Source organism: Danio rerio, chromosome 21 (genome assembly GCF_049306965.1).
Source record: "Danio rerio strain Tuebingen ecotype United States chromosome 21, GRCz12tu, whole genome shotgun sequence".
Classification (NCBI taxonomy): Eukaryota; Metazoa; Chordata; class Actinopteri; order Cypriniformes; family Danionidae; genus Danio; species Danio rerio.
Genome location: NC_133196.1, coordinates 3,091,675 through 3,106,441, shown reverse-complemented (window position 1 = coordinate 3,106,441; position 14,767 = coordinate 3,091,675). Strand labels below are relative to the sequence as shown.

The 14,767-nt window shown below is 36.5% G+C and overlaps 2 protein-coding genes and 2 long non-coding RNA genes across 9 annotated transcripts in view; 2 read left to right on the top strand and 2 right to left on the bottom strand.

Annotated features, from left to right (window-relative positions):
* LOC101883468 (uncharacterized) overlaps positions 1-1,119 on the top strand; it is a 29,502-nt gene extending 28,383 nt beyond the window's left edge. For all 5 annotated transcript variants that reach the window (XM_073935661.1, XM_073935663.1, XM_017353075.4 and 2 more), the window contains 2 exons: positions 446-500; positions 597-1,119. In XM_073935661.1, coding sequence (XP_073791762.1) covers positions 446-462 — 17 coding nt within the window. In that variant the 3' untranslated portion in view covers positions 463-500; positions 597-1,119. The remainder of the gene's footprint in view (positions 1-445; positions 501-596) is intronic.
* Positions 1-14,767, top strand: part of cert1b (ceramide transporter 1b) — a 422,369-nt gene that overhangs the window by 147,742 nt on the left and 259,860 nt on the right. The gene's annotated exons all lie outside the window — the stretch shown is intronic.
* LOC141379946 (uncharacterized) overlaps positions 5,462-14,767 on the bottom strand; it is a 156,308-nt gene continuing 147,002 nt past the window's right edge. The window contains exon 3 of the long non-coding RNA XR_012397063.1: positions 5,462-6,926. This is a non-coding gene — a long non-coding RNA (uncharacterized lncRNA). The remainder of the gene's footprint in view (positions 6,927-14,767) is intronic.
* LOC141379947 (uncharacterized) lies at positions 10,791-11,334 on the bottom strand. The gene is made up of 2 exons (XR_012397064.1): positions 11,236-11,334; positions 10,791-11,155 (listed from the first exon to the last, which is right to left on the bottom strand). It is a non-coding gene; the product is annotated as an uncharacterized lncRNA (long non-coding RNA).

Here is a 14,767-nt window from a genome sequence, read left to right as displayed (position 1 = left end):
CTACTACTGTAAGAAAATATCAGAATTGGGAACATACTTTCTGTATTATATTTGCTTGAACTGAGCCGATCTAATCCTGTTTATATGAATTGAACCTGCTCCTGATCAGGTTTAAGCTAACAGAACTGTTGCTATGACAACAACTCTCGGATCAGCTTTGAAGAACGAAACGATCCTGAATCATGTCAAATCGTCAATATCCAAATCCAGCTAACTGAGTAATCCACGTACGAAGAACGGACCCCATCTCTGGGAATTTTGAAGTTATGTTTTTGTTTTCTATGTTTAATTGACTCAGACCCCCAACAATATAAACCCTTGACTTCTATTCTGTTCCAGAACACTTTTAACCGGGTCTACACTATATTAGTATGGAAAATTTATATCATAAATACCTAACTACAAATTTACTTAACCTTTACTAAAAAATATCCTTTCTCCTTAGCATCTGAAAGTGAATAAAGACCACTGATTTGTTAATGGACTGTGATTGTCCTGAGGTGAGTTTACAGTTTCCTCTTAAAAGAGTTTTTTTTTTACTCTTATTCAAAACATGTCAGAAAGTACTCACACATTTTCATGCAATTCTTTTTCAGAGAGTGTCTGCATGGACGTTCACCTGTCAAACTCTAAAAAGGACCAAAACACCATAGCTTTGCACTATATTTTAATCCATTCCCTGTTTAGCAAAGTCTTGTAAAACAATGTATAAAACACAGATTAAAAAAAAAATATTGCTGTAAAATAGTTTTTGTTGACACATCTTTGCACGTTATATTAAAGTACTTTAAAATACATACTGGATTAAGTAACTCATTTGGAGCAAAATAATAATTGATCATAACGTTACAATTTACCAATCTTTATGAAGCAAATTTTGTTTGTAAAACATTTTCACTGATGAACACCGATTTACTAATATTGCAAAGTGTGTGTGTGTATATGTATACATATAAATGTAAAATTTCTATATTTTTTTATATGGTTATAGCGAGAGAAAATCCCTTTTGATAACGTGCACAGAGTCATGTAAACAACATATAATCATAGCAAACAAGTAAATCATTTATGATGTGAGAAAATGATTAAGCAGCTATTCGAATAAAAAGTTTTGCAAACACTTTATCGTCATTTGTTTATTAACAAGAATTTACCCAGTTTGCGTGGAAAACATATAGCAGAGTGATAACCACGCCCTCTGTGGTCACAGATGTTGATGGTCACTAACCCTGGCAACATCATGGTGTAAAATCCTGGCCTAAGAATAACCTTTTCTTTAACTTTTGCAGAGAAGACATTTAACTTATAAACTTGTAACCTACTTTATTGTTTTTTATATCAATAATCAGTTGTTGATTCTACAGGTAAGCGTCTGTTGTTATTACATTTAGTAGGACATTTCTACATTTCAGGGCAAAAAAAAATGTATCAGGTCTAAATGTACCATCTTCTGGATATTTATAAGATATGTTGCTGTATGTATGTATTTTTTTTATTTAGTGCCATGTCAGCAACCAAGGCTATCTTCATGGCAGGAATCTTTTAACAATAAACATACAATTTAAAAATCAACAAACAAAATAAAACATAAATTAAATAAGATTTTTTGTGTTAATACATGATAAAAATTCTAAAATCTTTTCTGGTTCCACTTTGTCAAAAATGTCCTTAAAAGAGTTCATTTCATAAAAAGTCCTTCTGGAATCAGTAAAAGCAGGACAGTCCAGTAAAATATGTTTTACAGTAATAGGAGTTTTGCAGCACAAACACTGAGTGGGGTTTTCACCTTGGAGCAAAAAACCATGTGTAATTCTCGTATGCCCAATACGGCATCTGGTAAAAACTACTTGATCAAATCGATTCTTAAAATGTCTTAAAATTCTGTGTGAAACTTCAGGTTGGATTTCATGTAGTTTATTGTTTTCTAATGCATCCCATTCCTTTTGCCACTTGTTTAAAATGTAAGCGTTGATAAAAGGTTTCATATCTGACGGAGGAATTTGGCATTTGTTCATTACTTGCTTCAAAGCATCTTTAGCAGCTACATCAGCTCGCTCATTGCCTAAAAGCCCGACATTTCCAGGAACCCAGCAAAAAATGATGTGATAAAACTGATTTTGTAGTTGGTGAACTTTAGTTAAAATATTATCAATCAAAGGATGATCATTTGTTGAAGATTCCATAACTTGGAGGCATGATTTAGAGTCTGTGAAAATGATGAATTTCTTTTGTTGTGCATTTTCTATGTACTCCAATGCTAAAAGTAAAGCGCGGGCTTCAGCTGTGAATATGGAGCATTCTTTAGGTAGACTGATTCCATGACTTTGTTCCCCTGTCACCATTGCTGCTGCTACATTACTTTCCATCTTTGAACCATCTGTGAAGATTGGTATGTGCTGAGAGTATTGAGTTCTGATATCCATGTATTGTTGTTTGTACATATTGGGATGAGTAACTCCTTTCTTCTGGTGTCCTAGCTCCATATTGATTATAGGCATCTTTAAATTCCAGAGAGGCAATGAGTTGAAGTGTATTTGTTTTAAAATGTCCAGGTTTAAATTTAGATTTTGTAAGTGTGAATTGATACGTAAACCAAATGGTCTGATGGTTTTTGGCTTACTTTCGTATAATTGTACAAACTGAGGTTCGAAAACTGCAGTATAGGCTGGGTTATTCTTATTTGCCTTTAGTTTGATAGCATATTGTAATGAAAGTTTCAGCCGTCTATTTTGAAGTGAGGGTTCGTTAGCTTCAATGTACAGACTCTGAACGGGTGATGTTCTGAATGCTCCTAAAGCAAGCCGTAATCCTTGATGGTGGACTGTATTGAGGATTTGTTTATAAGATTTCCTGGCAGAGTCATAAATTATGCTTCCATAATCCAAACGAGATCGAATGAGTACTCTGTACAATCGTAAAAGTACAGTTAAGTCAGCACCCCAATTTGTTTTTGCCAACACTTTGATTATGTTCATAGCTTTGAGGCACTTGTTTTTCAAAAATTTTAAATGAGGGATAAAAGTCATTTTGTTATCAAAAAGGAGACCTAAAAACTTGATTTCTTTAACAACTTTGATCATATTTCCATTGATAAAAAGTTCTGGATCATGATGAAGTGATCGCTGTATACAAAAATGTGTACAAACAGTTTTTGTTTTAGAGAACTTAAAACCATTTTCGACAGCCCACTGGTTAATTTTGTGAATATTTAACTGCAATTGCCTTTCAATTGTATTCATGTTCTTCCCTCTGTAACAGATACATAAATCATCCACGTAGATGCTGCAGAACATATTTGGAGCAATGATTTCCACAATGCTATTTATTTTAATACTGAAGAGTGTGACCGAGAGTATACTTCCTTGAGGAACTCCGAGTTCTTGTTGGTGGGTATTTGAAAGGGAATTTCCCACTTGGACTCTAAAGTTTCTTCTAGTGAGAAAGTTTGAAATGAAGGTAGGAAGTTTTCCTCTAAATCCCATTTGGTGAAGATCTTTTAAAATTCCATATCTCCATGTTGTGTCATAAGCTTTTTCTAAATCAAAGAAAACAGCAACAACATGTTCTTTTCTGATGAATCCATCTCTGATATAAGTTTCTAGTCGGATTAACTGATCCAATGTACTCTTTCCACGTCTAAATCCACACTGGTAGTCAGTTAGTTGTTTGTTTTTTTCTAGTGTCCAGACAAGACGGTTGTTAATCATTCTTTCCATAGTTTTACATAAACAACTGGTCAGAGCAATTGGTCTGTAGTTATTTGGATCAGTGTGGTCTTTTCCTGGTTTAGGTATAGCTATTACTGTTGCTTCTTTCCACGAAGCTGGAATTTTTCCCGAAGACCAGATGTTGTTGAACTCGTCCAGTAGGAGGCATAGTGAACTATATGGTAAGTGTTTTAAAAACTGGTAATGGATTTTATCTGGTCCAATGGCTGTATCATGTGAGCATTTTAAAGAATTTATTAATTCTTTAATTTTAAAAGGTTGATTATATACTTCTTTGTTGTCAGAATAAAAATTTAGTTCTTTGCATTCCTGCTGTGCTCGTATGATTTGAAATGCTGGGAGGCAGTTCTCTATTGATGAATTCTTTTCGAAGGCTTCAGCTAATGTATTTGCTATATCCATTTCCTTTGTTTGAAGTATTCCTTGTTTTATAATATGTTGTATGCGAGTTCCATTTTCCTTTCCCTTCATTTTACGGATCATGTTCCAAATCTTCTTCATGGGAGTATAGTAAGTTAAGCTGGATACAAATTGTTTCCAGCTTTGTTTCTTTGCTTCATTTAGGGTTCTGCGAGCTTGGGCTCTACAAATTTTAAAATGGATAAAATTTGTAGTTGTTGGATGTTTATTAAAAGCACGTTCTGCTTTTTTCCGAGTTTCAATAGCTTTTTTACATTGTTCATTAAACCAGGGATTTGTCTTTCGTTGTGGTTTTGTTGATGTCTTTGGGATGGTTTCATCTGCTATAGCGATTAACTGCTGAGTGAAGTCTTCTATTGAGTTCTGATTATCTTGGGTAGCTGACATAAATTTTTCACAACACATGGTTTGAAAGGTGGTCCAGTCTGCTTTCTTGAGTTGCCATCTTGAAGGTCTACTTGTTACATCCAGTTGTGGAAATGTGAGGATAATTGGGAAGTGGTCACTCCCGCATAGATCATTCCATACTCTCCATGAACAGTCAAGTAAAAGATCAGCATTACATATTGTCAGATCGATTGCTGTATAAGTACCATGTCCTGGATGAAGATATGTTTTGGTTCCATCATTTAAAAGACATAAATCATTATTTTCTATAAAAGTTTCCATTCTTCTTCCTTTGGCATCACAGTGATCATCACCCCATAAGATGTTGTGGCTGTTAAAATCACCCATCAGTAAAAATGAAGTTGGTAATTGTGAAATAAGTTTGTACAGTTCTTGAGGTATTACAGCTTCATGAGGTGGAATATAGATAGAACATATTGTAATTGTTTTATGTAGAGTAAGTTGAACTGCTGTTGCTTGTAATTGAGTGTCCAATACAACTTGACTGTGGATAATGTCGTTTCTCACTAGGATAGCTGATCCTCCAGAGGGTCGTTGTATGTTTGGTCCACATATACTAATCATATTAAAACCTTTAAAAGTTAAGGCATCATTTGGAGATAAGTGGGTTTCCTGAATACAATAGGCAAGTGGGTTAAAAACAGAATTTAAATGCTGTAATTCTGCAAAGTTGGTTTTTAGTCCCCGACAATTCCACTGTATTATGTGATTGTTTATTCTCAAGTGGGAAATATAGGTACAGGTCCTTTATTTTTACATTTAGGTGAGAGACTACGACTACGACTGGTCGTTGTCTCCGTCATTTCAATATCTTTAGGATTGTCATCTTTGTGAGTTCGACATTTATCTTGATTTGGTTGTTGATTTGTTGTACTTGGAGTTTTCTTTTTCACTTTTGATTCTTTCTGTTCTAGGTATGAGTCTTGAATTGGTCCAGTTTGAATGAGTTCATTTTTTGTTTTTTGGGAAGTTGAATTTTTGGTGTTGCTTATGGTTTGAGGTTTGTCCTTGAATAGCCAAGTTAGATCCGTCTGACAACTTATTGATTGAGTTTTTGGTGTGACTGCAACAGAATAGGGCTTTTTCAGACAGAAGGCAGGAAGAGCTTCAACTATTTTACGAGCTTCAGGATAACTCATCTTCCTTGTGTGTTTTATTTTTTGTATTTCTTTCTCTTTATGCCAAATGGGACAATTCTTTGATGAGGCTGCATGATCTCCAAGGCAGTTTTTACATTTAGGAGGTTTTGTGCAGTTCATTCCATGATCATCCTCACCACAATTTTGACATGTTGTCTTATTTTTGCATCCTGCAGATCCATGACCAAATTTCTGGCATTTAAAACATCTCAGTGGATTTGGTATGAATATATCTACAGCAACACTTAAATATCCAAGTTTGATTTTCTCTGGTGGTTGTGGTCTGTTGAAGGTCAGGATGTATGTTCCCGTTTTAATCATCTGCCCATCCTTTTTGATGATTATTCTTTTTACATCGATTACACCTATTGGTTTTAATTCTAAAGCGATTTCAGATTCGTCCATTTCTTGTAATTCTCTGGTGCGGATTACACCTTTGCTGTTGTTCAGGGTAGAATGAGGGAATGCTTTCATAGTAATTCCAGCCAAAGTTGTTGCTTGTAGTAAATTTTCTGAGTTGGCTTTCCTAGCACATTCCACCAAAATTTGTCCAGATCGCAGCTTTTTAATGTCTTTTACTGTTCCTGCAATTCCTGTGATTCCTTTGTGGATCGCAAAAGGGGACAGTTTGGTCAGGGGCATGTCATCAGTCAGTGATTCCAGTACAATAAATCTTTGCCAGTTTTCATTTTCAGATGGGAAATTAAAACCAGTTCTTAGTTCAGTCTCCAAGTCTTGTTCCAATATCCGTTTTTAGTGTTTTGATTTTTTGCCATAATGTTTAGATATTTGTTCTTCATCTCTGCTCCTCACCCACCTCGGAGTCCTACAAGGGGATGTACAGAGCCACGGACATCCACTGGATGTACATCAAGGATACAGTGATGATATACTTGAGCATATAAACACAGGGTCTATAATACTCAATTGACCCTATGCCAGCGCCTTCCGGGAGAAAGGCAAGTCCTGACAAGCCGATTGATTGGAATGGGCCTTTCCAATCTCTCGTCTAGTTGAAGTATGAGCCAAAGTGATGTGTTGGATAATTGATAGCCGCAGCAAATCAAAATCCTCAATCACCAGGATCTCTTCCTCCACCAACACGAGTCGCAACTCACGGCCAACAAGTTGCCCCATTTGTCGCCTCTTACGAACAGCAAGGGGGTGCTAGGGACCTATTCTACCCCGGGTCCCCACGGGGGGATATGTTGCTGCATGATTTAAGTGTAACCTAAGCATGCACTGGCTATAATCAACACACTTGTTGCGTGATGCTGTAAAAGGCAGTCAATACAGCATACTGTAAGTTAGTTCGTTGCACGTTTGCTGATGCAGGATGATAGTGTGCACTTTTAATCATAAAAGTTTTAATAACTAATTTTACTGATTTATTTTGTCTTTGCCATAATAACAGTATACATATTCATTAATTCATTCATTTTACTTTGGCTTATTCCCTTATTAATCAGGGGTCGCCACAGTGGAATGAACCGCCAACTGTTCTGGATATGTTTTATGAAGCGGATGCCCTTCCAGCAGCAACCCAGTACTGGGAAACACCGATACACACTCATTCACACACACACACACACACACGCACACACATACACACACACACACTCATACACTGCGCAGTGGCGTTGCGAGGGGGGGGCTTTGGGGGCTTAAGCCCCTGATGTATTGTCAAAAGCCCCTGATCTTTTGCAATATGTTGCACTTAAATAAAAATATAAGTATATATAATATATGAGTATATATAATGGCGTATAACATTTAATTTGTTATCCAAGTACAGAAAATTACCGCGTACATCACGCACATTCCACGCAGTGTTTGTGTCGGGTCAGCTGTTCAGCAGTACCTGTATCTACCGGCAGGTGGGAGTGGCACGGTTGTCACATGAGGTTTAAAAAAATTCCGACACTGCACTTCATTTATTCATTATTTTGAAGAGCTGAAGCTGATGAGGTAATAATACAACTCTTTCGTGAAACTGAATAGTTCTAACTACTGATGAAGTTTAACATTTGTTTCCACAGTATAAAATATGTGTAGTTTTGGTGAAATAAAATAACTGTAATCGATAAAATGTGCATCATATCAATGCATACATGCGAATTAGTCAGAAAACAAAAAAATTGTTCTAGCTTTCTAGATATGATATAGATATCTAGGCATATTTATCTATATATAATATAGCCAGTCACATCTGTTTCTGTAATAGTTAAATCACAGTGAGCTCGAGCATCAAGCATATTGTATAGCTACATTCTACTTTAACATGCTATGTCAGTTAGCAGGGGATTATATAACTGATTTATTTTATCTTTGCCATGATGACAGTAAATAATATCCGTCTTTCGGATGAGACGTTAAACCGAGGTCCCGACTCTCTGTGGTTGTTAAAAATCCCAGGATGTCCTTCGAAAAGAGTAGGGGTTTAACCCCGGCATCCTGGCCAAATCTGCCCACCGGCCTCTGTCCATCATGGCCTCCTAACCATCCCCATATTCCAATTGGCTTCATCACTGTCTCCTCTCCACCAATCAGCTGGTGTGTGGTGTGCGGTCTGGCGCAAAAATGGCTGCCGTCACGTCATCCAGGTGGATGCTGCACACTGGCGGTGGATGAGGAGATTCCCCCCATTGTGTGTAAAGCGCTTTGAGTGCCCAGAAAAGCGCTATATAAATGTAAGGAATTATTATTATTATTATTATTTTTATAATATTTGCCTAGACATTTTTCAAGACACTTCTATACAGCTTAAAGTTACATTTAAAGGCTTTAAAGGCAGGTTAGGGTAATTAGGCAAGTTATTGTATAACGATGGTTTGTTCTGTAGACTATCAGAAAAAAATTTAGCTTAAAGGGGCTAATAATTTTGACCCTCAAGGGGTTCTTTAAAAATGGAAAAATTGCTTTTATTCTAGCTGAAATAAAACGAATAAGAATTTCTTCAAAAGAAAAAATCTTATCAGACATACAGTGGAAATTTCCTTGCTCTGTTAAACATCATTTGGGAAATATTTAAAAAAGAAAATAAAATTAAAAGAGGAATAATAATTCTGACTTTAACTGTATAAACATGTATTATCGCAGTCGTGTAAATGATCAGTTAAAGCCTTTTTATGTTTATTCAGATCTTATATTCATTCTTTTAACTACAGCAATAGATGCCATTATTCATATTAAGGATTTCCTGGACTGTTCTACTACTTTTGTAAAGCATATATGGAATTTCTGCTCAATGAATGAATGAAACGAGCATTACATGCATTTAAAGTGCTACAATGCCCACATCACTCTATTTTGAGGAAAACTGAAAAAAATCTCCCTTAAAAGAAATTTAAAGTAAACACATTTTTTAGCATATACATCTTTATTTTTATTTTTTGTGCTATTTTTGATAAAATTGTTATTATGTCAAAAATAGTAGCCTGTTGAATATCAATATTTTGCAAGGTATTGAATTTAGAAAATCCAGTATCTTGACAACACTACACCTCAGTTAATCACTCTGTCCAACTGAACATGTTTGTAGCTTTTTATCACATTGGATAACAACTCACACTATAAAATAAATTATATTTTTAAATTTGAAGACATGCAGAAAATTAAATTTTCAAAAAACAAACAGAAACTACAAATCAGGAGAGGAGATAGGAGGCTCAAGAGGTATGATATGGCTTATAACAGACTAGTAAATGAGAAGTGGGAGAATTAATTAATGTTTTTTTTTTTTTCTTTTTTGGCGTTACAAGTCACAAAGCTTCAAAATGTATTGTTAAAAGTCAACTCAAAAGCCCTATTTATTATTAAACCATTTATAAATCTATTATAAAAATAGATTACCTTATGAAAGTGGTGGTATTTTAGTGGGGTTTATTAGAACATTGTTTTTTTAAATGGGGGGGGGGTTGGGGGGGTCTTTGGGGCTAAGCCCCTTATCCCTTTCGACCCTAGCAACGCCCCTGTCACTGCGGTCAATTTAGTTCATCCAATTCACCTGTAACGCATGTGTTTGAAACCTGTGCCAACACGGGGAAAATTGGCCAAGCCAGGACTTGAACCAGCGACCTTCTTGCTGTGAGGCGACAGTGCTAACCACTTAACCACGATGCTGCCCCCAGTATACATATTTTACTAGTTATTTTTCTAGATATTCAGCTTAAAGTGACATTTATAGGTGTAACTTTGTAAAGTATTGGCGATTTGCTGCCGATATGCAGCTGGGGTAAAAATCAGCACCTCCAAGTTCGAGGCCATGGTGCTCCACCGGAAAAAGGTGGTTTGCCATTTTCTGATTGGAGGTAAGTCCTTACCCCAGGTGGAGGTGTTCAAGTATATTGGGGTTTTGTTCACGAGTGAGGGATGGATGGAGCGTGAGATTGACAGGCAGATTGGTGCAGCGGCAGCAGTATTGCGGTTGATGTACCGGTCTAGTGAGGTGAAGAAGGAGCTGAGCCGAAAGGCAAAGCTCTTGTAAGGATCCAAAATATCAGACCCTAAGAACTGTTATGGAATTTCTTGAGACAAGATGCAATGCTCCAATGCACTTTCTAATCTGAGAAGTGATGAAGAAACCAACTGTTCCACTGTTCTATTCAAATCACTGTTGACAATGCAAACACATGCTGGAGAAACAGAGCTACATTACAGCAGGGAAGAATGCAGGAATGCATTCTTTACACTCTTACCCCAAGCCCCCCTTCTTGACCTTTAAGCGACTTGCTGATCAGAGCACATTTTACATCAAATGTCCGGGGTTTTAATATGGTGTATCTTGCAGCACTATATTCATGTTTGGTATCATTTTAAATGTCTCTGTGTGATTGGTAAAGTGGTCTTAATTTTACAGTAATATTTTACTGGTATATGTTGATTTGGTTTTTGAATTCTATAAGATGCTCTCCCTCCTCAGAGATGGTGAAGTCCTCAAATTCACCAGCCCAGGGTTTCTGTGACACTTCTATTGTCTTGAATTTATGGCTGTTTGTTGTAACACCACCTCTATGCATGCAAGATGTTACACTGAGGGAGTTCACAGAATTTTTATTTCACACATACTGAAATTAAAATAAACTTCACAAGCCTGTTTTTCCCTTTTTCCTTCTTGTTTAATTTCTCTATATGTGTATACAGTATTTAGTCCACACAAACAAAAGTAATCAATATCCAAAACCAAGCAGTCATTGAATGTAAACAGTCTGTGTAAATGATATAGATGGTTGGGTGAATGTTGCGTAGATGGATTTGAGTGCGATGCAATAAGATCCACTTCCTCACACTGGGAAAACGGTAGTATGATGAATTTAAGAGTCACTGACCGTCATTCCACGTGTACACATATAGTTCATTTGCCAATGAGAAGCATAAAGAACGTTGAAACCAAATCATTGCAGTCCATTGAAAGCACCAACAAACACCTCATCTGAACATCTCTAGGACAACAGGTCCTGTCTACATAAGAAATAAACATAGGGCAAATCACAACCAACCATTGAAAATACTTTCAAACTTAAAACGTATTCAATACTCACTTTTGAGCAGCAACAATAATGTTCTCAAAACAATCAGAACCGGAGTGGGTCGGTAGCCTCAGTTCACCATGTGGTTCCCTCTACCAAACACGACTCACTTGCTTTATGGTGAGCTGGAATATATCCAGTTCTCACTCCCCTCTAGTGCAACCTAGTGGCCTGTAGTAATATTGCAACCAGTGCTTCTCGCATCAAAAAAAAAACTAAAACAACAATTAAAGCATGTAACGTTTGTTCGTTACATTGTTTTGACTTGAGTATATAAGGTAAGATGTGCTTTAGGACGGGGGGAGATCTTGTAAAAAGACACCCCATTGCAGCATCTCTGAGACTTATGCTGCAATGTAATTCTCTGTTCAGGTATGCATCTCTACCTCTTTGATTTATCTTTGATTAATGGATGTTGTATTGTTACAGTCTCATCTCTGAATTGGCTTCCTGATGATCTATTATGTAATTGGCAGAATACAACTTTACCTCACAAATAAAATGTTAAGTTTTGATTAATTCTGGAGTTTTGCGAATTCATTGTATCCAGTAGATTAGAGGAGTCTTCATTACCTTTATTGTACATTTACATTTAGTCATTTAGCAGACGCTTTTATCCAAAGCGACTTACAAATGAGGACAAGGAAGCAATTTACACAACTAAGAGCAACAATGAATAAGTACTAAAGGCAAGTTTCAGGTCTGTAAAGTCTAAGAAGGGAAGTGTTAGTAGGTTTTTTTTTTTTTTTTTTTTTTTTTGTACAATTAGTGTGATATTCAAAGAGGCAATTGCAGTTTAGGAAGTGAAGTGGAGACTAAATAGTTGAGTTTTTAGTCGTTTCTTGAAAATAGCGAGTGACTCTGCTGTTCTGATGCAGTTAGGGAGTTCATTCCACCAACTGGGCAGATTGAGCGTGAGCGTTCGCGAAAGTGATTTTTTCCCTCTTTGGGATGGAACCACGAGGCGACGTTCATTCACAGAACGCAAGTTTCTGGAGGGCACATAGATCTGCAGAAGTGAGTGCAGATAAGAAGGTGCTAGGCCAGAAGTCACTTTGTAGGCAAACATCAGAGTTTTGAATTTGATGCGAGCAGCAACTGGCAGCCAGTGCAAACGGACTAGCAGCGGAGTGACATGTGCTCGTGTGCTATGGCATAATTGAATTGATTAAAAGGTGCATTTGATTATTGTTAGCCATAGCGTGCCGATAACATGTAGACCTTTTAGTCATTTAACCACTGGAAGTGGCAAGTTGTATGGGCTTGGCTAAGGATCTGTTTTTTTAAGACTAGGTAAGCGTTAATGCGACCAGCTTATTCAAATATAGTTAATCCTGCATCCTCTGACTATTTTCAGAGTGTCAACATATTGTCCGTGAGAAGATGCGCAAACCCGGGGCGTGGAACTCTGAGCGATGTTGGTCCCTAATGAACGTACAATTAGAATATCGGACCTCAGAAAATATCAAAACTCTAAATTAAATCATAAATAATGAATGTGATCCGTTCTTACAATTAGAAATACAATCTAAATTTTAGGATCAATGAAATTGGAGTCAGATTGAATTCGGAGCTAAAAAACTAATATAAATAAATTCTAATAAATAAAATTATTTTCAGAAGCACTAGAAAAGGCTTACATCCATTAAACCTTCGACCATGCTGGTAGTTTCATCATTGGGCTAATAGATGGACTCCTACACTCTCGATTTACTGGTCAATCTACATGCCTACTTTCACCTATGGTTATGAGCTTTGGGTTACAAGTGAAAAGACAAGTTCTCAGATACAAGCGGCTGAATGAGTTTCCTTTGCAGGGTGGCAGGGCGCACCCTTTTAGATAGGGTCAGGACTCAGCTCTGTCATCCAGGAGGAGCTCTGAGTAGAGCCGCTGCAGAGCGCTGTAAAGAAATGAAGAAATCCATTAGCTCTGATAAATGTGCTTTCTCTAATGCATTGTTCTTAACATTCTCAGAATACAAGAAAGTTAAAGACACCTACCTTTTGGGGGTCCGCTGTGGCGACCCCATAAATAAAGGCTAAGCCAACAAGAAAATGAATGAATATTATAGAGCAGGCAGATAGCCACTCCTCATCACTAAAACTAGACCTCAAATCCTTTCCCCATGTTGCCCTTAAAGAACCAAAAGTTGAAGGGCCAGTATTAGGCAGCAACAGATACAATTCAGAGATCTTTTTTAAATGTACACAAAGAAAAAAGCTGTTTTTCTATTTCATTAAAATCAAATTGTTTGTTACCTTCTTTTAACTGTAACTCTAAAAAGTGTTGAATTTATAAAAGTCTTTACTGGGTAGACTAAATTCCTGTTAACTACTCAAATGATTTTATTTGGCACTCCGCTTGATCTCCAAGTCAAAAAGCCAATTTTCTGTATTGTAGTGGGAAAATCAGGATTAGGCATAGTAGGTAACTTAGAACACTACTTATTTGGGATGTATAAATATTTCTTAACATCCTGCCACACTAAAAGAATACTTGTTACTGTGCTTCAAAATGTTGGAAACAAACTTTGATAAATGAAAAGTGTTACATTTTTCTTTGTGGGGGAAGGTTAATGCAAATTAAAATGTTGGTATCATCAAGGATTAATTATATTTCTATGATGATCCCTTTGGAGTTTCCTTTATCCGTTTTTAAGCAATACAATCAGCTAGTTAGGGACTTTTTGTGGGAGAGGAAGAAGCCCAGAATAAATATGAAAAATATGTTTACCACTAGAATAATAGAGGGTTTGGCATTGTAAAATATAGAGCTTTATAATACTGCATTTGAGATGATTAAAAAATGTAAGCACTGGTCAGGTAATAATGTAGAGGTTATAAGCTGGATGGAAATAGAGAAAACTCTGACTTTCCCATTCAGTGTTATTGACGCTTTATCCCAGAAATCTTTACAGTCTATGAGCACTTGATAACATTTTTTAAAAATAAAAAGTATATATATATATATATATATATATATATATATATATATATATATATATATATATATATATATAAAGGGTGGAGCCGAACCCGAATACGGTATTCGGAAAGGCACGAATAGCGTGTTTTTACGAATACTTATTTCGAACAAATACTTGAAAAATTATTTGTATTCAGGAGCAAGAAAAACATTATATCAAAAAGCAGCATTTCCCCATGACACCACAGTGCATGCCCGCGTGAGTGAGTGAGAGAGAGAGGGAGAGACACGCTCAGTCAGTAGTCGGAGGGCGGGGCGGAGGTAAAAGGTGTCTGGCACAAGCTTCTCCACAGATACAGACAGAGAAGGCTCGGCTGAGCGAAAAAAATACTTCTCTGCATCACTATTTTTGTTAAATAGATTTTTGTACCTTAATTGGGTTCCAGATGCAGTTTATAAACTTGTAGCGGAGTTTGATCGGGATATTCCATTATGCTGCATTATTGACGTCTGTAATTGGGTGCTCTGTTTACGCAACTTTAGCTCGGTTAGCGCAGTAATTTAGACAATAGACTGTTGATAGAGTAACCTTAACGTTCGTTTATAAAGGTTAAAATG